At 40.2% G+C, this 24618-nt stretch overlaps 3 protein-coding genes across 3 annotated transcripts in view; 2 read left to right on the top strand and 1 right to left on the bottom strand.

Annotated features, from left to right (window-relative positions):
* Positions 1 to 24618, bottom strand: part of LOC146525257 (protein kinase C-binding protein NELL1-like) — a 788406-nt gene that overhangs the window by 80096 nt on the left and 683692 nt on the right. The gene's annotated exons all lie outside the window — the stretch shown is intronic.
* Positions 4573 to 7071, top strand: LOC146525271 (guanylyl cyclase-activating protein 2-like). The gene is made up of 4 exons (XM_085160042.1): positions 4573 to 4882; positions 4976 to 5125; positions 5867 to 5975; positions 6109 to 7071. The coding sequence occupies exons 1-4, from the start codon at positions 4676 to 4678 to the stop codon at positions 6234 to 6236; spliced, it is 594 nt and encodes a 197-aa protein (XP_085016168.1). The 5' UTR covers positions 4573 to 4675; the 3' UTR covers positions 6237 to 7071.
* Positions 7288 to 24344, top strand: LOC146525270 (malignant fibrous histiocytoma-amplified sequence 1). Its single transcript, XM_085161092.1, has 9 exons — positions 7288 to 7332; positions 12327 to 13225; positions 14873 to 15170; positions 15279 to 15465; positions 15557 to 15750; positions 16096 to 16598; positions 22036 to 22193; positions 22286 to 22460; positions 23026 to 24344. The coding sequence occupies exons 1-9, from the start codon at positions 7288 to 7290 to the stop codon at positions 23171 to 23173; spliced, it is 2607 nt and encodes an 868-aa protein (XP_085017218.1). The 3' UTR covers positions 23174 to 24344.

Genomic DNA, 24618 nt, shown 5'->3' with positions numbered 1-24618 from the left:
TTTAGAAGCGTTTCTTAACAATTACTAACATAAAATGCTTCCCTTCGAAAAATAAATTTCACATTTCAAAAATAAAATCACAGTGAACACAACTTAGCTTGGCTAGCTACGTTAGCATAGTAGTTTGCGCCGGGGCTAACAACGTCCGCTATCTTTTAAAAATTATAAGACAATTACAGTGGTCTGCATTAGAGTAAATTCAGTGTTAAATTTTCAAAAAGAGCCCAACAATTTATGCTATCGCGGAATTAGCTGCTGTGTGTATATTAAAACACACAAACGCGGGGGCAAGCTAAGATGTATGTTATGTATGTTACATCGTTGTTTTAAAGTAAACTAACAAAATCCAGAGCGACTGCAAATATGTGTAATTTCGCATAAAATTACTCACCGTTCGCGACGAACACAGCTCTTTGATAAACCTTGAACACGTGCTGTTGAATATGTCCGCTTGAGTAGAAGAAGGGAACTGTGAGCTGTTTACACGTCATCAAGTTGTATTTTACATCGACAGAACTTAAAATTATATTGTTTTTTGATTAAAAGAAGATTTTAAATTCAGACAAATCACGATTATATATTGAGTAAAGAGGCATAATTTATGTGTCACCCGAACTCAATAAAATAAAAATTTTAATTAGGAAGTCTAACAGTATTTATGAACTTGATTTTTCATTTCACAACAACATATATATGTAAGTAATGACTAAAGGTCCCATTAATTACTTTTTAGAGTGTATGTACAGACAAATACATTTAAAAAACAAGAAATATATGTTTGATTAGATTTACAGTGATTTTACGTTAATTTACATTTGAAATGTAAAATCACAGTCTATTTATGTAAATTTAATGATATTCTAGAAGAACAGTACAAAACTGTAAAATACACAGTAAACTACTTTTATTTATTACATTTTTTTTACAGTGTACACTTTAAAAAACTCCAGAAAGTCAATAGTTACTGCTCATGCTTTGCAGTTAAAAACTGACTGACAGTGTGTATCATCTACAGTGTTGGGTAAGTTACTTTAAAATAGTAACTTAGTTACATTACTAGTTACTTCTATCAAAAGTAACTCGGTTACTTCAAGTTACTCGTTACTTTCAAAGTAACTAGTTACTAGGGAAAGTAACTTTGGTTTTACTCAGAATTCTCTTGTTAATGTGTTGCTTCCATAACTTTGCCAGTCTTCTAGCTTGCTTACTTGCCACAAGTGCACTGTGCCACCTACCAATAGAAAGGAAAAGATAATGTGCATATTTCCACGAGAGAAATCCCACGCCTGGACCGTCATTGACTGCTGCCATGATTCTAGCCTACGTCACAGCGTCATGTGCGCCTTTTACATCCAACACAAAAACTGCAGTCGTGGTGCTTTCGATTGTACTCAGAACTCGGAAATTCTGCCTTCTGAATAGGAAGATGTAAGTAACACCAGACTGCAGATGAGCTGCATACAGGGCTGGACGGGGACAAAAAATTGGCCCGGGCATTTTGACTAGAGACCGGCCATTATAGGAAAAATCATAAAGCCTTGAATGAAAACAAACGCTGTTGTGACAGTGATGTACACTGTTTTGATGGTATATATGCATCAATCGTTTGTTGTAAGATTCAGATAATTATTTTTTAAAAGCTAGACATTTTAAATGAGAATAAGAAAGAAAAGTATTTCTTTGTGCCCACCTCTCCCTGTTAATGCCCTACCTGGCCCCCCTGGCAAAACTTTGCTAGATCCGCCCCTGCACAGTTACCAGCTGTCAGCTACCTAAAAAGGATCCTGGGGTTATCTGTTTCTCAGAATCAGTTCATAACTTCCCTTCAACTCATTCATGTCACCTAAAAGGTAAACCTGTTTCTCCATCACCTGTTCAGCTCTGATGATTCAGTAAGGACGTCTCCTGGTTTCATCTTCATGTTTCCCTCTCACCAGATAACCAAACCGATATCATGACCAGCAGCTATTTTGCAGCTGTGGCTCCAGCAAACATCAGCTGATACTAGAAATTAATATTAAATAAGTTCTAACAACAGCTGATCAAGCTTAAACGTGCTGCTGTTGTTTAACGCGACATCGGCTGGTTTCCTCTTTCTGGCGCAAAGTGGGCGATAAACAAACAAGAGAGCCGATCAGCTGATCATTGATCAGTTTTCATGATTGAAGTAGAAACGGGAGAGGGAGGGGGGAGAATGAAAGAAGAAGAGGCAGCTGTGCAGCAAAGACACAGAATAACTCCAGCTTTGTGCCTTTTTCATTGTAGCTGAATTACGGGACAAACTCTTCCTTTTCACCTCAATAAGAAACGCGTAATATTTTCTCTGGAATACCAGACGGGACGGTTGGCAACTCTAATAACTTATGAACAAAATAAAGTTCAACATTAACTTCATAGCACCCACCCAGCTGTATAGAAACTCCGTCATGCTAGCTAGCACGCAGTACGGAAAAAGTCAGAATAACGAAAATAAACTCCACCTAAACTTGGTTTATATCTGACCCAGATAGACTGCAGGTCATAACTTCTTACCTGAAGTTCAGTTCACACTTGGACCGGCGGCTGCCTTGGGTCTCTTTTCCTTCTGCGTCCCCTTTCCTTCATCCACCTGCTGCCTCCACCACTTGCTAATGTTACTGAATCTGTGGAAGCTCCGCGATAGCCACCACACGAAGTAACGAGTAACGACCCTATCTAAATCCCAGTAACGACTAACGCGTTCCTGATTTTGGCATAATAACTAGTTACCGTGCTCGTTACCACAATAATAACGTAGTTACTGTAACGCGTTACTTAATAACGCGTTAGTCCCAACACTGATCATCTAACAGGGCCCTAAAATGACAATTTAATTGAGAAGTCACTTCACGCTGAGGTTTCAGACATACTTCTTGTTTGTGAAACGATCAGGACCCACACCAGCGTTTGAGTGTCAGTCGTAGCACTTTTAATTTGAAACAGCACTATCCACTGGTTTCTCACCTTATGTTCAACTGGGAAGCAGGTTTTCCCACACAACACACTCCTCCTTCCCAACTCCACACACTAAAAAGGGGCAGAGTTCATTAGTTGTCTCCATCTCACCTGTCCCCTCCGACCTCTCAGGACCATCCCGTGAGCTTATCATACCACCCCTCCACTGCAGTAGAGCCAGAGACCACAACCCTGTCACAATATTTTACAATCTTAGAAGTACTAAAAACAGAGAAAGAAAAAACAAAATAAAAGGAGAATTACTTAAAAACATATAATAAGACAGAGAATAAGAGATACAGGATATTACAAATAATCCCTAGCAACTATGTAAGTAGTTCTTGCTTTTTATTGCTTATGTTTTAACAGAATTATTAAGCATCAAACAAATAATTGTAAGCTATTCTTAAAATGATGCAACGGCAAACTTGGACGCATTTAGGGATGTTTTCACTCTATAGGATTTGGCTCTCTAGCCTGTCGTGCTAATGCAATCTATAAGATGACCTAAAGCGTCTTAGTTGCTTAGCTTCTTTTTTCTAAATAGAAAAGAAGCACGGGTTAAGGATTATTAGCAGTCACATAAACGCGTAAGTCAGCAGTAGAGTCAGCCGAAGCTATATGTCTGTATAGGAGCTTTAGAACAAACCTTTGGTGATTCCTCTCGCATAAAAGTGCAAGCGTGAACTGTACCTGAGACTGCTGCTGGAAATGATTTGGCTATTTGGTTAATAATTGAAACAGTAAAAAGGAAAAGAATATATCTTGAAGGATCTCCTTTGGGTCGTTGTTTTGCTATTATCTGCAAATTAATGTGACAAAACCTAAACTGATCTGCAAATCTGCAAAACAATTTATGAAACAAAGCAGCACATCTAACTATTTCTTCTTCTTTTTTTTTCATTTTTCCCCATCAGCAGTTAGTTTGAAAGAGACTACAGAGATAAATAAGTGTAAATTTGAAGTTATTTATTTGAAAATCACTCAACAACGATACTTGAAAGGTTGAAAATTGTTTGTTTTCGGAAAACAATTTGAGCCTGGAGTCCAAAAATAAGGGCAGGAGCACCAGCAATGTTGGTCATGATTTTTAACAACACACTGTGTTTGGGAAGTACAGATGACCAAAGTTCAAGTTGCAAAAACTTCCCATTGTGGCTAATATTGCATTTCAGCTTGTATTTCTCTTTGTTGCATTGTTTTTGCCTCATTGAACCAAATTGTGAAAGCTTTTGACTTTCTTTTTTTCATTTATACATTAATACATTTATACATTAATACATTTGAAAAAAAGACAAGATGTGTCCTTTGTCCCTTGCTATTTAACTCCCATCTATTGCTATTACACTAATATTCGCTGATTTATTTTTGTTCTTTTTTACAGACACCAGTGTACTGTATGCCAATCTGAATGCACACACCTTCGATGTTAATGTTGGGATATCGCTGGTGTTGCCCTTCTGAGTTTGGCCTAGGCCACAATTAGCTATAAACCTAATTAACTCAGCAAGAGGAAACCCTAGCAACGTAATACCACAGTAATCCCAAGGCCACTAATCACCTGCCCCATAAAGAAAGTAGAGCTCTGTGATTCTAGCGGGTTATAAAAAAAACACCTAAGAGTGTCAGACGTCCATTTTAAGTCTGTCCAACTCGTCGTGGAAGCTGTACAGAAAGGTTTCAGGACTATGGACTGAATTACATGACAGACATGGGACAGACGCAGCAAACAGAGAGCACTGAGCAGATAGACATTAAAATCATTCAGGATATGTACAAAAAGTTTGTTTTGGAATGCCCGAGTGGATTACTTTTTCTGCATGAGTTTAAGCGTTTCTTTGGTGTGGAAGCTACAGGAGAAGCTTCTGATTATGCAGAGAACATGTTTCGAGCGTTTGATAGAAATGGGGTGAGAGAATGAAACCTGCTACAGCCTGGCTTACAGTCATATCATGAAATGTGATACAGTAACCAAAATGTTCTCATCTAACCTCTCTTTTAGGACAATACAATTGATTTCCTTGAGTTTGTGGCGGCACTAAATCTTGTTTTCCGGGGAGACCTGGAGCGTAAACTGCGCTGGTCATTCAAGGTGTACGACAAAGATGGAAATGGATACGTGGACAGAAATGAACTATGGTCAATAATTGATGTAAGTCCTAAATGTGAATCAAAGGAAAAATATTTTCTTTTTATAAAATAGAAATTTTATGTTCAGAATGATGCATCTCAATGTATTTATTTTTTCTATGATAGCGTTTACATATACTTAACAAGCTGTGGTCTTTGATATGTACTTCACTAGCAAAGTTCCTAATATTAGCTTTTACTGTCAAGTGCTTTAGAGAGTATGCGGATGCTTTAAAAGCACTGTATCCTTGGGATTTCACTGTATTTCCTAACAGAGTAAGTGCTGAGAATATAAGTACAAAAAAAGACAACAAACCTTTTTTTTAACCAAACGTGACTCTACCAAATATACATTTCAAATTACTTATGGTAGTCTGTAACCCTAAATGCGTGATAATTAAACTGTGTTATATGCTTAGCCTGATAAGTCTCATATACTGTATTTTTGTATTTCAGAAGTTAAGGACAATGGAAAGAGAGAAAAAGAAAATTTTTAAGATTTTTTTTTTTAAGAATGAAATTTAACTATTGGACATTTCTATTTCTGAAGAATGTAATGCCCATAATTTTTCCAGTTAATAAATGAATTTCTTTGTCTCTTATTCTGCTCATTTCCAAATCTTCAGTTCAATATCGTATTGATTTCTGCTATTATTATTATTGCCTTAATTATTGTTTTATTTACATAACGATGTGTACTAAAATTCCTAAGACATAACGTTATATATTTTCTTATTTTATAAAAATCATTGTTTTTATCCAGAGCATCTATCGGGTTAAAAAAATCTCCAAGGACAACACAAGTGATTCCTATCTTACTGTCGATGAGGTTGTTGATCGAATATTAGCAGCTGTTGATACTGATGGGGATGGTGAGAATTTTTTTTAATTTTAATTTTTAATGATAATTCATTTGCAGTGAATGCAAATGTAGATAGGACAAGAGTGGAAATGGTGAAAAGGTGAGAAAATGAGTCGGGTTTTGCTGTTTCTTGTGTTTTACAGGTACTGTGAGCATAGAAGAATTCCTTAGAGGTGCACAGCAGGACCCCTGGCTGCTTAATATTTTAAAGCTGGACATGAACCCTGCCAGATGGGTGATGGACCAAAGGAGAAAGAGTGCACATTTCTGAACTGTCCAAGCAGCTTTTCCCAGAGAGAACAATCTTGACTATTATCAAGGGTCCTTGTTTATGAAATGGAATTAGATTCACTTTTGGTCTTACTGTAAGGTAGAAAATATCTTTTCTCTAAGCAATCTCTATACTTGACATATAAGAGCTCTCCCGGATGGTTATGGGATTGCAGAATGGGATCTAGAGTCATATTTCTGCCCCACCTACTTTAATGCAGAGGTAACAAACCTCAAAGCCGCATGTTTAGCTCTGTTTGTCCACCTTTTTTCTATACCATGTTGCCTAACTTTAACTCCCTCAGCCATCATCTTCCCTCAACTTCATTTGTGCTGTCATTATAATATCCTCTTTTCTTCCTTCATAAACTGTATACATTATTTGAAATGATTTGAAACAGCTTTAATAACTCATACACACACATACACACACACACACACACATATAAAGAGAGATAGAGAGCGAGAGAGACAAGTACAGCCTTCTTTGTATAAAGTTTATGCTGTAAATAATGATGTAATTGAATCATTTGAAAAAAAAATTTTTAACTACATGATTATTGTGCATATCAATGAAAGTGCAGTACAGAAATATTTTATTTTCTTTAAGAAAAACAAAAACATAAGATAAATAAGTCATGCTGCCATGCTGTATGTATAACCAATATCCAATCCATATATATCCATATATAAGCCTGTTCTGTGTGCAGAGATCCACTAGTTTTTGTTGTGAAGATCAATGGTGCCATCTAAAGGTGAACTGCAGTCCTCCTACCAAGTCTCACCATAAGTCGGAATTTAAAGTGGATAAAAAAATAAAAGAGAGAGAGAGAGAGAGAGTAAAAAATACAACCTGTGATTTGTGTGATTTTTTTTAATCAAGTGTTGTCTTTGTTTGCCACTCTTTATTGAGACAGAACAAATGAACAAATTGCAAAGTGGTTGTCATGAACTGGTCAAAATGAGAGCATTGGACCCAAAAGCAGACTCAATGCACTAGAAGAACTATTTACAGGTTTTATGAACAAAAACGGAAATTCAAGACTTAGAACATGACCCAACCTATAACATTCACAAACGGCCGAGAAACGAGGAAGGTAACAAGGCCAAAGAATGCTACACGAGAGGAACACAGTCTGTTGAATCATGGTCGCGGTGTACGTGAGAGTATCCTGGGGAATGAACCGGGAGAGGGAGAGTTGTCCAGTTCCAAGAGAGTCACAATGGGCAGAAGGGCAGATGGGAGAATGAGATGAGTATGGAATCCTTGGTGGAGGTCTTACTGTGTTAGCAGAGGCATTATGACTAGCGCCATGGAGTAACGCAACAGGAGGTGGATCTGCTTGTGGCTTTTTTGGGCTGTTGTCACAAAACATTCTGTTTTAAATTTTACACATGATAATGGAAAAACTAATTTAGTATGTGAATTGACCTGATCTTCCAAAATAGATACCAAATCAATCCATTGCTTCAATATTTTCTACAAAACTGCAAAACTGAGAAGACACTCATTCTAGAGTCTGCACTCTTACGCATTATTCTCACACAAACTATGAATTTAACGCAATTCTTAACCTTAACTGATTGTCAAAGACATATATCAGGCATGTAAGACTTTAACGTTGAACACAATCTTACATCATTGTCTTCTGTCCTGTCTATCTGCTAACTCTTGCTATCTTTGGGAATGAAACAATATTATATTTACATTTCCTAAAAGCAAAATGTAGCAACTGTATTTACAGGCAGCACAACAGATGGCTACGTTTGGTTGTATTTGCATGGCTCCAGTTAAAACATCCATTATCTTCTGCTCTTTGCTCTTTTTCTGCTTCTGTAGTGCTAGTTAAATGCTAAAGATGCTAAAACACAAACTGCATCCAGGACACTGCTAACACAACTTCGACTCTTGACAAGCACCTGCACAGACCGAATGCACAAAGTTACACTAACACAAAGTAGCCAAGAGCCCAGAAGGATGTTAAAACTGAGTGAATGCCTAAACCAGCTGAGCAGTCAGACCCTGAACTATAGACCAGGTCACAAATGTACATGTTTCTAGAGTACTCTGTGGGAATCACTTTATAGCACTTTAGCCTGGTTTTTATCTTTGCTTTGTGTTGTCATTTTTGTGTTTATACATAAAAATTAAAACAAAGATTGTATATGTGTCCTCATTAGGACAGGCATTTGTATTAATGTGTGGGACTGAAGCATAAGGGTTAGGCTAACAGTTTGTGTATTTGCTGATGTTTGTTGAGCTGACAGAAATGTTGCATTTGAATTTACTTACCACCCTTTATGCTAGCTCCTCTTCAGTAAGGCTAGCTGGATGCTGAAGTGCTGCAACCGCAACTTACTGTACAGAGGTGGGAACACTTCCCACCTCTGTACAGAACCTAATTTAACCCTTTAAAGCTGGTCGGAGCGGGCATGCTCCGTTGTGCATAACTATTTTTAAATCCCGGTAGAACTGGAACCACGTAAGCTAGCGCAATGATTTTTTTTTTGCATATGAAACCTGAGGAGTTGTACTTACATCTTATGCCATCAGCTTGTCCTAGGTCACGGTTTCCTTCCACATATAGCTTTGCAAAAATTGCATAAAAAGCGCTTGCAGCAACAAAAACATAATATTCCAGAAACAGACTTTGCCGATCCGATCAGCTGTTCGTAACACTTCCTACATTGGAATAGACGTCAGCGCGAACTATCGCATGTCCGCCATTACCTGCCCGAAACCGGAAGTGACGTCATTTTCACTGAAATGTAGGGTTTTTTTTTTTTCAACTTCAGGGCCTCATAAGCCTATACTGGTGTTTTTAAAAGTTATCTTTGACTTTATGACTTTCTGTATCATTTCTGGGATGCTTAGAACTTAAATTACACTGCTGGAAATAGTTTATTTTGATCCATATGCTGTTTTGTTGCAAATTTGCATTACAATATTTATTTTTGTTTTTCCTGCAGTATATAAAAATTGGTGTATTTCAAAAATAAAACTATGAAGACACTCAAAATAAAGATCCTGTGGTGGGAAACTATTTTGTATACTTTTTTGTATTTACAGTTTTGAGGGATAAGCCTCTTAAATTTCTCTAACTAGAAATATATGTTAAAAAAAACAAAAACAATTTTCAAATTTTTTGTAGTTTATTGCACTTTTTTGCAATTTATGTAGTTACTATGCACTTAATGCATACATATTATTAAAATTTGAGTTATAATGGTTGTATTGATGTATAGCAACTTGAAATGCTCCCAAAAATGGCACTACAACATGTAAAAATATAATATAAGGTCTGGCGGACTTGGTTCTATGGTAGGTCTTAAAGGGTTAATCAACTCAGCTAAGGTCATTGCATACTATTATCAGTTAACTTCCCTTTTTCTGCTGTGTGAGATATAGGCCTGTATAATGAGCAATAAGCCCTCTCTGTTTAGCAGCCTTCCTAAAACCCTCATATGACCTTAAAACACACAATGTTTCAATGTGTTCTGTATTCAAAAGCTACCTCCTTTACACACTATGAGCTCTGTTACTATAGTTAAGTGCAACAGACCTGTAACTTGTCACAGATACTGTCAGCTGAAACAAAAATCCTGTTTAAAAATATGTATATGATGCCACTGGTTAGTGTTGTACATATAGGGAAGAAACTTATCTCAAATGTGTTATAAATGCATAAGGTATGATCCACAAGCATAATTGCACACGCACTGCACATTGTAGGGTGGTTGGTGGTTCGATTCCTGGCTCTCCCAATCTGCATGCCAAATATCCTTGGGCAAGATACTTCCATCGGAGAGCAAGAGGGAGTTAGTATGTTGAATGCGTATGTTAGGGTAGAAAGCATAGGGTGCTAGTGTGAAAGGGTGTGCATGGGTGAATGTGGTGTGTTGTATAGAGCGCTTTGAGTACTCTAGGAGAGTAGAAAACGCTATACAAGAAAGAATCAGTCCATTTACAGTAAGGTTTTGGAAGTGAGTGAGAGGGATATTAATCATCAGTGACCTGTTTGCCTCAGAATCAGGAAGTGTGCTGAACCGTCAGAGCTGTTCACTTCCTCATATAAACGCTCAAGAAGTAAACCGTCCTTCAATTGCATGAGAAGAATTCCACAGTCAAATGGCTGGTAGGTAATTTGAATTCTACTTCTAGTGCTAATATTGTTTAGGTCTGTGACAGTTGTTAAATGAGACATTTTTCAAGGTGTTGTCCCATAATGTATTCTAGAGAAAGCTGAGATTGTGTGGCTGTGAAAACAGATGTGAAGACAATTTTAAGGGAACTTTACTAGCATCAGAGAATTTTCATGTTCCAAAAACACGTTTACTGTTGTCATTGTGTTAGAAAGAAAAAAAGAAGCTGTCTTGTCAAAATACATGTAGGGTAGTGCTATACGATACTTTACAATACCCTATAAAGGCAGCTTATGGAGAGAACAGTGTGTCATGATTTATGAGATGAAACATCATTAATCTGCAAATTCTGCAAAAACTTGTATGACCACTAAATCACAATAATTAGTTAATACAATACAAACTCAGCTTTCATATTTTAATGTATGATGAATATTTGGATCAATCAGCCTACCTCTAGTGCAGTGGTTCCCAAATTTTTTTTGCTAGGCCCCCCTTTGTTTTACAAGAAAAATGTTGGCGCCCCCCCCCCCCCCCCCCCCGCACGCGCGCGCGCGCGTTCACACGCACGCACACATCCTCCAACCACACACACCCATATTTTGCTCCATTGCGGTTTATTTCACACCTCAAACATCTAGTAAACAATTAAGCAAATGCAAGTAATCTGCAATAAATTACAGGTAGTAATAAAATAAACTACTAACTCTTTTATGCTACATCCGCACCTACACGGGTATTTTTGAAAACGCAGCTGTTTCGTCCACACGTAAACGGCAATTTTTTTAAAAGTCCTTTTTTGCGTTTACGTGTGGACGAAGAATATAGAGTTCGTCACGCAACGTCAAAGGTATGTGCCTTTTTTCACGTCATGCTGTGCACCACGTTATTGTTTAATGAGATGAATTGCATAGTAGCAGATAGAGACAAAATACAGTTAATCTGACTATCGTCAGGTTTTACAGCTTACATATACACACACAGTTACTGTCCCTCTATTTAGAAAGGCAGAGGCGTCACGATGTGATTATTTTACGTGTAGTTGTTTTTTTCCTGTGTAATAATATTCAACATTGCTATCAATACACTTTTCAAAAAATGTCTCTCTGTGCAAAATGGGTTTAAAAACATAAACAGCTATGGGATACTGTTTGTCTGTGATTTGAACCGGGGGAACAAATCGCGGCAGGATCAGCCTGATGTTATTTGTATCCCGCTGTAACTTTACTGTATAAAGAGCTAACATCTCCAAAATGTCAGGAGTAGTTAGTTATTACAACAAGTGTTTGTGAACTAAAAATCAAGAATGTGGGATACTGTTTGTCCGTCATTTGGAGAGCCCAGCGCGTGCTCCCGACAAAGGGAAAACCAATTCTGCAGGGGAGACCTACCTCGGCAGTTGTGGAGGTGAAACCAAAGGAAAGACCACCATATTTCACCATATTCACCATATTTTCTAGTCTTTGGCTTAAAATGAAGTTGGTTTGGAAACATATTCAACAATGCTTCATCTCCTGCTTTGCGTCTCTGTAGGCGCCCCGTGCTAGCAGTGTCCAAGCGTTTTGTTTTCTTCCCCCCTTTTCACCCCGTGCCCCCGCTGCAATGGCTCCCCACTTGTATTTGGTGTCTGCATTTTCCTTTGCTTCTTGTCGTGATCTCCATCATGCCCCACTCTGTGTTCGGTCCGTCAACCTGCCTAGTTAATTTGTATCTTCAGTTTATTTCGTTTTTTCCTTGTTCAGCAATAAAGCGGGTTTTGGAGTTTACATTTCATTTCCTGGAGTCTGCATTTTGGGTCCTTTTCCTGTCTGCCTGCCCACAGCCACAACACCATATATGAGATGGAGGAAATGGCTGCAAAGCTTTTAGGTAGATCCAGCCTCAAGTCTCTGGTTTATAGGGTTGTACCACACAAGTCAGTAAAATTGCTTTATGAAACAGTGCCTAGTTGTTAACCTATTTTTGTAACACAGCAACCAGTTGGGAGGTATGGGATCTATCAGGACAAAAACTGAAGTACCTTCCTCAGGACCTTCTGGCACCAGTTACTTTGTATACAAGTGTGGACTTGCAGAGGAACAAACTAAAACGTGTCACCGGCATCTCCAAAAACACCAACATCACAGAGCTTAATCTATCCAGGAACAAGATAATCGAGTTTTCTCAAGAAATCTGCAACTTGGAAAATTTACAGACACTCTATATGAATCATAACAATGTCAGATCAATTCCAGAAGGAATCTTCCCACATCTTAGAAATTTAAAGTTCCTAAAATTCAGCACCAATCGCCTGGCAAGGCTTCCTTCAGATATAAACCAGTGTCCCAGTCTTACTTACCTGGACCTTTCCAAAAACTGCCTGCAAAACATCGAACCACTAGTTGGGCTACCAAAACTGAGGGAGCTATTGGTTGAGAAGAACCAGCTTACAGAGCTACCATCCCAGCTTTTCCAGAAAGGTAGCTGTGAGCTGACCAAGTTCAAGGCCATGGGTAATCCACTAAGGTGTCCACCAGAGGAAGTCTGTGCTGGAGGGGTCATGGACATTCAGAGCTACTTCCTTCAAATGGAGGAGAACCCCAATGCTCAAACTACCTGGACAGTTAAAGCAATGTTTCTGGGCTCTTCTATGGCCGGGAAGTCCACACTCTGCCACAGCCTCAGGGAAGGGAAGCCTGTGGCAGTTGCAATGAAGGATCGGACGGAAGGAATAGATATCACTCGGCTGTACACCCATGAAGTCCGCTTCCTTCTCTGGGACTTTGCAGGGCAGGAGGAGTACTATCTGACACATCATATCTTTATCACACCAAGAGCACTTGTTATCCTTACTGTCAATTTGGCCAGGTGAGACAATTATTGTTTCTTTTTTGATGGTTATTTTGTCAAATTATATGACTAATAGTCAAATAATATGACTAATACGACTATAGTTCTTTTGTTGCCCTTCCAGCTATCTAAAAGTTATCTTTCTAAAAGAAACTCTTTCACTAGAAAGTCTTTTTAATGCTTTGCAATTGTATATTCAGCCTTTCTTTTAGAAAGCAAGGGAAGTCTGTGGAAGTTGACATATATATATATATATATATATATATATATATATATACATATATATACATATATATATATATATATATATATATATATATATAAATTCCCCACTCGCCCCTGTGGGCGGTCAATTCTTCAAGCTCGGGTATCTTAGCTGTTCCTAGGACTGCGCTCTTCTGGACAGAGATCTCCGCTGTTGCTCCCGGGATTTGCTGGAGCCACTTGCCTAGCTTGGGAGTCACTGCACCTAGTGCTCCGATTACCACTGGGACCACCGTCACCTTCACCCTCCACATCTTCTCAAGCTCATCTCTAAGCCCTTGGTATTTCTCGAGCTTGTCGTGTTCCTTCTTCCTGATGTTGCTGTCATTCGGAACCGCTACATCGATCACTACGTCTTCTCATGTTTGTCTACCACCATTTGTCCGTCTGTGTCTGGAAGTCCCACAGGATCTTAGCTCGGTCATTCTCCATCACCCTTGGGGGCATCTCCCATTTTGACCCTGCGACTTCCAGGTTATACTCGGCACAGATGTTCCTGTCCGGCCACTTGGTTATGGCGTTCCATGTATGCCTTGCCTGCTAGCATCTTACACCCTGCTGTTATGTGTTGGATTGACTCTGAAGCATCTTTACACAGCCTGCACCTGGGGTCTTGCCTGGTGTGATAGATGATGGTTCCTCGCCTTCCTCCACTTTCTTGGGTTTCTGCTGCCTGAGGCATTCACTGAGTACGCTGTCAGTTGGGGCCATCTTCGTGATGTATTCGTCCTTGTCTCATCCTGGATTGTGGTGCTGACACTCCACAGTCCCCGGACCCGCTTTCCTGTCCCCGTACAGCCTCAGGGTGCTGGACTTGGGGTGAAACCCTCCATGCAAGTAAGGAGCTTTCCTGTCTTAATGTCAGTTGATGTCAGCTTTCTTGTCTTGATGTCAGTGGCTTCCATCTCCTACCCTCCTCCGTTAGGGTTTGGCCAGCCATATATATATATATATATATATATATATATATATATATATATATATATATTATCTAGGTGACAGCAGCAGTGGATATTTTCAGTATTCAATAATCACATGGCTGCCAGATGTTGCTTAGTTTATAAATGTTGTACTTACAGCTTACAGCAAAAAAAACCCCTACTCTTTCAGTCGAGAAACAGGTTGGTTTTTTTATGTGCTTTATGACCAAACACCTTCCGTCCTACTGATACTTACTTGAACAAAAACTATACATTGAGTTTAGTGCTAGTTAGTTAAGATACATAGTTAGTTAGTCTTAGTTAGTTAAGGTATGACAAATGTGAAATTAATATTTGTGTATGCCAGTTATTGAGCAGCAGCATTCTGACATTATGTGTAAGTACCAATGACACCCATCATCTTAGAGACCAATAGCAAAAAAAAAAAAAAAAGACAATAATGATTCTGATTTTCTATCAGCTATAGCACTGTAGACCCAGAGTCTTTCAAAGACCAGATTTGGTTCTGGTTAAACAACATACAGTTACGTGTGCCAAATGCAGTGGTCATGCTTGTGGGAACACACTGTGATCAGTGCAGAGACCTGGAAGAGGTAATGGAGAAGAAGAAAGACATTGATGAGAAGGTTAACATAATGCTGGTAAACAGAAAGATGGTTTTAAAGTACCAGAAGAAAAATCTGGAAGAAAATACAGACCCATTTCTCTACATGGATCAAGTGGATGAGATTGATTCCCTTTTAGACTACAATTTGAAGGTAATGATTGATACGATTAAAATATACCATTTTAAATGCCACACAGGCCCAGTGGGGTGTTACTGTGGATGCAGAACCTTTTACAGTTTTCCTTTACCTTCCCTTCAGGTGTTGGATCTTCTAACTCTTGACTGCACAAAGACTGAGGATATTGTAAGATTCAGAAGTCATATTTTGAATTGCATTCAATCAGAAAGCGCTTTCCTTTGTTCTGAGACCATCTTACCACAAAGTTATGAAGAAGTGGAACAAGCCATCCAAAACCTTGTTACACTAGAACAGATTCCTCAACATGGTAAGTCCAGTTAATGACTGTGCACTTTATTTAAGTAACACAGAGAAGTTGTTTTTGCTTTGTAATAAAAAGTATCCATTTTCTATGTCAGGTATTATTCTACTTGAAGAACTCTGTGATTTAATAATGAACCATGTAACACAGAGCAGAGAGCACCTCCACTCCATATTGCAATTCCTCTTGCGATATCTGCACAGAATTGGGGTTATTATTTGGTATGAAGATATTGATGTACTAAGTGACCATGTGTTTATCCAGCCTTCATTCCTCATTTCAATGTTCAAGGTCAGTGGCTGTTTTTCTTTTTTCAGACCTATGTATACACACTACTTGAACCCTTTCGAAATACAATGGTTTCCTTTACAAGCATTAATGTGAAGATTCCTGGTAGTGTCGCTTCCACTTTAATTTTAATTCCAAACAAATTACCAATAAATATAATGTATACATGGATCAGAATGCAGTTAGGTTAAGACCAAAAGATAGCACTGGCCGCGGTCAAACAAGCAGCTACACTCTTTTGATCCCTTTGCCTGAAGATTTCCACAGAATTTACAAACTACACTAAACTACTGTTACCACAGTTTTAGTCTCCTAACTTACTCTCCTAACTGCTTTCTGTGACTGCAGACCATTGTGAGACATGACCTGGTGCAGCAGCTTGAGAGAATCTCAAGAGACCTACTCATGCAAGAAGGAGCTCTGATGAAACAAAGGTTCATCTGGGTGGAGGACTTGCGGTGCAGAGGCACCCTGCACAATGCAGCCCTGCGCATCTTAGTCCGGAGGGAGTTAGAGAAACTGGTCATAAATGATGATGATGATTTGGTCAGAGAGGTAGTAGGTAACAAAAGGGAGGAAGGCATAATTCTCACCCTGTTGCAGCACTTTGAGGTTTGCCTCCCAACTCTTGTCAGAAGCCCCATGAACCCCCAAGCACCAGACTTCATCCCAGGAGGAAATCACTGGGAGTCAGTCAGGGAGTCGAAGAGAGACCCTGATGGAGCTTGCCTCTTCCCCATCTATCTGAAGGATGACCTCATAGTATGTCAGAAATGGGGTGAGAACAAGCAGGATGATCTCAGAGTGCATGTGTACGTCCTTCCTGAGGTTCCACATGGCTTCTTTCACAGGTAGCTTGGAAAACATTTAATTGTTTGTCACCTTTTATAACAGGGGTAAGCAACTCCAGGCCTCAAGTGACAGTGTCCTACAGGTTTTAGATGTGTCCTTGATCCCACACAGCTGCTAAATGACCTCCTAAACATGTCTTGAAGTTCTCCAGAGGCCTGGTAATGAACTTATCATTTGATTCAGGTGTTTTGACCCCGCCTAGACCCTTTACAATCACAGGTCAAGGATGACCCTTGGTTTGACCACTCGTCCTGATCTGGTGGTCAGGGCAGGGCTAGTGTCCATGGTTGGTGTTGCAGTGTCTCTAGATGGCGACAAGGGCTCTGCTTGTTGTTGAGCTGCACTATCAGGCTGGCTTACCAGATTGGGTGCTGGTGCTGAAGGTGCTGGTGACGCCTTAGCGCCTCTCAGGTGCCGTCAGTTACGCCGACGTCTGCCCCTCGCCAGTGCGGATCACGAAAAAGCGGGCAGTCTCTGCAGGTCGGATAATGACAGCCGGTTTCCAACTTCCAGACTCATCCTGAAAGCGGATGTGTTCCCTCTGCGCTGTGATTGTAGTATCGCCTCTGGTGCTCTTCTCTTTCCATCCGTGTTTTTTGCACCACCGTCTGCCTTACGAGCTTTATCCAGAATTGATTTGGCCGTTTTGACTGTTCTTTCGGCAAGGCCATTATTTTGTGGTTACAAAGGGCTTGAGGTTGTGTGGACAAAGTCCCATGTGACTGCAAAGTCCTTGAACTCTCGAGAGCTGTACTGTGGGCCGTTATCTGAAATAAGCTTCTCTGGTGTATACCGTGTCTGGCAAATATGGCCTTGAGCTTTTTGATGACAGACGCTGCGGTGGTGGAGAATAGCCTTTCGACCTCAAAGAAGCGGCTGTAATAGTCCACAACTACTAAATAGTCTCGTCCACGCCATGTGAAGAGGTAAATGGTAAATGGTAAATGGCCTGCATTTGTATAGCGCTTTTCTAGTCCTTAAGGACCCCAAAGCGCTTTACACTACATTCAGTCATTCACCCATTCACACACACATTCACACACTGGCGATGGCAAGCTACATTGTAGCCACAGCTGCCCTGGGGCGCACTGACAGAGGCGAGGCTGCCGGACACAGGCGCCACCGGGCCCTCTGACCACCACCAGTAGGCAAACATGGGGTTAGTATCTTGCCCAAGGATATTTGGCATGGAGCCAGGAGGCAGCCTGGGATCGAACCACCGACCTTCTGATTAGTGGCTGACCTGCTCTGCCACCTGAGCTACAGCCCCCCCCCCCCAGGTCTGAGGCCACAGCCTGCCATGGTCTCTCAGGAATCTGTTGTGTAATGAGAGGTTCTTTAGGGTTCGCTGCACGCCTCTCCTAACATATGGAACAGTTTTCCACCGTGGCAGCAATGTCCTTGCCCATGCCTCGCCAGAAGAGGGTGTCCCTCGCTCTCTGCTTAAATGGTAAATGGCCTGCATTTGTATAGCGCTTACTCCTCTCAATCCCCATGTGCCTAGTGTGGATTCTCTCCAGCATATTGCTTCTTAGGGCTGTTGGCACTGTGATTTTATCACCTTTGAAGATGATGACATAGAAGTGTGAAATTTCATCTCTGAAATTCCAGAAGTCCAAAAGGGTTTGGGGGCATTTTTTCCTGTCCTCAGGCCAGCCATCATGCACGGTTTGCTTCAGAAGGGTGAGCTGTGGGTTGCATGCTGTCGCAGCCTGTATCTCTGAGAGCTTTTGGTCACTTACTGAGAGGCTGTTTATCACTGAGTGGACCTGATCCTCCATGCCTTCACTCAGCGTGCTGTCTTGGTCGAGCAATGGTTTTCTGGACAGTGTGTCGGCCACAGGTATGTCTTTTCCAGGCCGGTGCACAATCTCTATGTCGTATCTCTGCAGCTGTAACAGCATGTGCTGCAGACGAGCAGGGGCTACGGAGATTGGCTTCTTCAATATGTGCTCCAACAGCTTGTGGTCTGACTCGACAATAACTCTTCTGCCGTACATGTAGGTGTGGAAGCGCTTGTATCCAAACAACACTGCAAAGAGTTATTTTTCAATCTGTGCATAGTTAACCTCTGTCGGTGTCAGTGTCTTTGAAGCATATGCTATTGGATGTCCGTCCTGCATCAACACAGCTCCCAAGCCATACTTTGATGCATCTACCTGTAGGCATAGCTCCTTGGTCGTGTCGTAGTATGCCAGTATGGGGCCTGGTTCCCTGGTTATGAGATCCTTTATTTGCTGGAAGACTCTGTCATGATTCTGATCCCAGCTGACGCAGCGGTGCGTTCATTTCTGATAGTCGTGGTGCGAATCTGGACAGGTAGTTTGGCATTCCAAGAATTGTCTCAAGCTCATTCTTATTCTCAGGAGGTGGCATGTCCTTGAATTCCTGTAGTTTCTTTGGGTCTGGCTGGATGCCCTCCTGGGTGAGTTTGTGTCCAAAGTAACTCACTTCTGTGGCGCCTATGACACATTTCTCTGGATTGAGACGCACTCCTCGCTCCCTTGTGCGCTCAAGCATGGCACGGAGGTTCTCGTCGTGTTCCTCCTTTGTCTTGCCAAACACGAGGATGTCATTCACGATGGCTGCCATTCCATTGAGCCCTTCATATGTCTCATTGATTTTCCTTTGGAAAATATCCTGTGCTGATATTATCCCAAAGGGAAGGCTCAGAAAGCGGTACCTGTTTTGTGCGATTTCATAGGAACTTGCAATGTCTATGGCTTTTTCTAGAGTCAAATCTGACCCTTGGCTCAGCAGCTTTTCTCTGACTTGTGGGAAACTGGTTGCAAAGACAATCCTGTCTTGGACCATTTCATCACAGTTAACATAGCCACACTGCTTGACGAGTAGCTTTAACTCTGTCACAAAGTGTTCGAATGACTCTCCTTCGCCTTGGAGTCTTTCATTAAATTTGTATCTGGCAATGGTGTTTGTTTTCGGCATGAGGTACTGTTCAAACCTGTCAAGATAGGTGGTCAGCCTTTTAGCTTCTTCATCAGACAGCTGCCATGTGTTATAAATGTCTCTGCCTCTTTCTCCTACCCACAGAAGAAGATAGCTGCACTGGGTCTCCTCGGGCTTGCCGCTTAGCAGGCCGCTAAATATTAGCTTCACATGTTGCACAAACCTTTGCCAGGCGTCGGGAAGAGTAGCTGAATCCCAGTCCATTCGTGATGCAGGAACTCCCGACGAATCCATTTTGCGCTGTCAAAGGGCGTTTAGTTCGAATTACTCTGACACTATGTAATATTCTGTTCTTTGACTTATGAATAATATATTCTTAAACTGCTTCGTGAGTCTCCATCTTCTTTATTTACCACTCGCTCGGTACAACATAACACACCTCCACTTCCGTAACCCACCCCACTGCCACTACGGAAAACCCCAAGGGACAATAAGCACGAAGTGCAAACATTATAAACAATACAACAGTGTTATCTAAAATCTGCAGGACACTAGCACTTAAGGCCTGGAGTTGCCTACCCCAATCTGTAAGATAAGTATATTTTCAATTGTATGTTGGTTTTCACAATTTTCAAGGCAGAGTCTATATAAAAGACTCAAATATGTACAATGAAATTCACACACACCACTAGCACCACAAAAAGCTCATTCAATAAGCTAGAGAGAAGATGTATTGTGTCTTTTTTATATACAGTGGGGCAAAAAAGTATTTAGTCAGCCACCGATTGTGCAAGTTCCCCCACTTAAAATGATGACAGAGGTCAGTAATTTGCACCAGAGGTACACTTCAACTGTGAGAGACAGAATGTGAAAAAAAAATCCATGAATTCACATGGTAGGATTTGTAAAGAATTTATTCGTAAATCAGGGTGGAAAATAAGTATTTGGTCACCTCAAACAAGGAAAATCCCTGGCTCTCACAGACCTGTAACGTCTTCTGTAAGAAGCTTTTCTGTCCCCCACTTGTTACCTGTATGAATGGCACCTGTTTGACCTCATCATCTGTATAAAAGACACCTGTCCACAGCCTCAACCAGTCAGACTCCAAACTCCGCCACGGCCAAGACCAAAGAGCTTTCGAAGGACACCAGGAAAAGAATTGTAGACCTGCACCAGACTGGGAAGAGTGAATCTACAATAGGCAAGCAGCTTGGTGTGAAAAAATCAACTGTGGGAGCAATCATCAGAAAATGGAAGACATACAAGACCACTGATAATCTCCCTCGATCTGGGGCTCCACGCAAGATCTCATCCCGTGGGGTCAAAATGATCATGAGAACGGTGAGCAAAGATCCCAGAACCACACGGGGGGACCTGGTGAATGACCTGCAGAGAGCTGGGACCAAAGTAACAAAGGTCACCATCAGTAACACACTACAACGGCAGGGAATCAAATCCCGCAGTGCCAGACGTGTTCCGCTGCTGAAGCCAGTGCATGTCCAGGCCCGTCTGAAGTTTGCCAGAGAGCACATGGATGATACAGCAGAGGATTGGGAGAATGTCATGTGGTCAGATGAAACCAAAGTAGAACTTTTTGGTATAAACTCAACTCGTCGTGTTTGGAGGAAGAAGAATACTGAGTTGCATCCCAAGAACACCATACCTACTGTGAAGCATGGGGGTGGAAACATCATGCTATGGGGCTGTTTTTCTGCCAAGGGGACAGGACGACTGATCCGTGTTAAGGACAGAATGAATGGGGCCAAGTATCGTGAGATTTTGAGCCAAAACCTCCTTCCATCAGTGAGAACTTTGAAGATGAAACGAGGCTGGGTCTTCCAACATGACAATGATCCAAAACACACCGCCCGGGCAACAAAGGAGTGGCTCCGTAAGAAGCATTTGAAAGTCCTGGAGTGGCCTAGCCAGTCTCCAGACCTCAACCCCATAGAAAATCTGTGGCGGGAGTTGAAAGTCCGTGTTGCTCGGCGACAGCCCCAAAACATCACTGCTCTTGAGAAGATCTGCATGGAGGAATGGGCCAAAATACCAGCTACTGTGTGTGCAAACCTGGTAAAGACCTATAGTAAACGTTTGACCTCTGTTATTGCCAACAAAGGTTATGTTACAAAGTATTGAGTTGTATTTTTGTTATTGACCAAATACTTATTTTCCACCCTGATTTACGAATAAATTCTTTACAAATCCTACCATGTGAATTCATGGATTTTTTTTTCACATTCTGTCTCTCACAGTTGAAGTGTACCTCTGGTGCAAATTACTGACCTCTGTCATCATTTTAAGTGGGGGAACTTGCACAATCGGTGGCTGACTAAATACTTTTTTGCCCCACTGTATATAATGGCACACTTTTACATTTACACTTTCTTTGTAAATTTCTTCAGTTTCCAATGATTTCATTGATTTATAATTCTAAATTATTATTATTTTTCTTATTCTTACTCCACTCAAAAACCTCATGAACCATAAATCTTCTGATCTCTCATGGTTGCCACATGTAACCCTTAGACTGATCATTAAGACGTGCTCTCTTTACTCGACTCACTGGGTGGGAAAGGAGCAGTGTCTCCTCTGCTGTGGAAACAGACTTGCTCTGTTTAGACAGGGGGACAACAATGGAGATTCCTTTATAGAGATACGCTGCCGAAGACCTGAGAAGGATGAAGGTAAAATAAAAATCTGTGGTGTCTTTTGTTTTAGGACCAAAAAGAGCTCGACAGCAACAGTAGAACTACATGTAGCTCATTTCTTTTCTTAGAGTTTCGGCAGATGTGGGATCTGATCTTGACAGTGATGTCCAAGCTGTTTGTGATGTCAAGGCAGTGGCCAGGACTGACCCAGCAGGTGCACACTCCCTGTCCAGAGAGAGGCTGTCTGCATTATTTTACCTGGAGAGACTGGCAGGAACTGAACAACACCAACCTTTACAGTCTGTAAGTGTTGTATCTCTTAAGACTTTCATCCCTGATGGCTTTTCAGAATCTAGACTATGGTTTAATCACATGTATTCATAGTTGTGGGGATATTTCGGTTACTTGCGGACTAATCAAAACCAACATTTTAAATGTGTATGAATATACTGTGCAGCTGCTCCAGTATTGATAATTGTGACAAAACCTATTTCTTGTTTATTGAAGTTTTTGTGGTTGTTGTATTTTTCTAGTTAAACTACTAATGAATTACATTTGACTAGGCTTTGCTTCCATGCCTGTAAAGCATCTGCATACATTTTTTAACTGTACAGTACAATGGAAATGCAGCTTGTTTCTGATTTTTATGAGGCGAAAGTGTTGTGTATGTCTTCTTATGTACTAGCAGTGATCAGAATTCCAATGTTCCGTGCCCTCAGACTTTTACCATTAGCACCGGTGCTAAAACAAATTACTGTTAGCTTGTAACAGATAGCACACATAACTAGAATTAACTTGTTTTTCTCCTCCCCCTGTTTCATTATGTATTTTCATCTGGTTATTGTTTATATCTCTCTATTTTTTACAGTGTGAAGGAGGAAAAATTAGTTTGCCAGGGAGGCCATACACGACGAACGGAATTCATTTTTCCAAAAGGTAAATTGATGTTTTCTTTATTCTGTAAAATAAAGGGGAAAATACAACAACAACATGTGCATTGTTTATATTGTTATTAATCACCACTGTATTTTCTCTAAAGCTGCCACTTCGCAGTGATGACTGATGAGAATGACGTCAAAGAAGACAAACACAGCATCACAACCTCTTAAGCAATATGTTTAGTGGCAAAATGTTTTTTGTGCTAGCCAATTTTATCTCCTTTTTAGGTGACTGATATGAGTATTATTCGGAAAAGTGTTACCAAGTATTAAGTTCAGGGCTGAGGCTGATTTTGTAATAAATGTTTTGTAATAGATGTATTTAAAAAATATTCCAGAAGAGTACTTGCATTTCTATTTTTGATATGTAGCGTTTCAGTGTTTATGTGTACAATGACAGCCTCTGCTGGCTCTTGAAGACTGTCAGCTATGTTTTTCTTTGTGAAGACAAGTTGTAGACCTGTTACATGAAAAATTACAACTGCTGCATGTAAAACATTTAAGCTAATCTTTAATAATATGATAGTCCAAATCAATCCGGTCATCTGCAAACTCCTGAAATAGGCTTGCCAGCCCTGTATTTCTCTAGTTTTTCATCAGTTCCTCAAAACTCTCTTCTACGTGCTGGCTAATGCTGCCTTCAGGGTCTACTCGTAAATGTCACGAAGAAGGGTTAATTGTTAAACCCTTGTAGTAAAAAGAAATGATGTTATTAATTACATAAACTGTCGCTGTCATATAAAAAATATGTCAGATTATCATATATTTTTGTAGTCTTTTTTGTAGCCACTTGTGCCTGTATGAAAAAAAAAGTCCTCACAGCAAACTGAACTGTGTAGTCTGAGTTAAATCCAGATAGAACAGAACCCAGTGAGTTAATGTCCTATAGCTCATATAGCAGTAATTTTTCTCTTCTCTTCTGTCTAAAGACGGAAATCGACTGTCTGAAATCTATTTTTGTGTCTTCTGTTTTGGAAATAACCTGCTTAAATGTAAATCTGACACTTGTTCAAGTGAAGAATGAGGTAATCGAATTGATCAACTTCTGGACTTACACAACTCACATGTTTTTCCAGAAATATTCATGCAAATGCTTAAGACCCTCCTCAAGTTCACATTTTGGGTGATGTTTTAAAGAAATTACATCTCAGCTATGTAACTCTGTCTGTTTAAAAACGAGAGGGACAGAACTATAAGACCATGGCACCTTGGTCAACATTCACTTTAACGTTGTGCTGAGCAGCTATAGAAGTCTACATAAAGTATATATATATATATATATATATATATATATATATATATATATATATATATATATATATATATATATATATATATATATATAATTTAATGAAGGAAAACACAAATGGCTTATCAGATGTAATGGTTAGTTGGTGATTGTAGGGGGTAAATATATCGTGACTGAGTACTGGAATAATTTCTAAGAGTATATATTTAAACTAAATAAAATAAAACAACAACAAAAAAGATGATTTGGCGGTGTTAAAGATCGCAATCATGCT

This window comes from Neolamprologus multifasciatus, chromosome 1 (assembly GCF_963576455.1).
Source record: "Neolamprologus multifasciatus chromosome 1, fNeoMul1.2, whole genome shotgun sequence".
NCBI classification, from domain to species: Eukaryota; Metazoa; Chordata; class Actinopteri; order Cichliformes; family Cichlidae; genus Neolamprologus; species Neolamprologus multifasciatus.
This window is presented reverse-complemented; position numbering and strand designations above follow the sequence as displayed.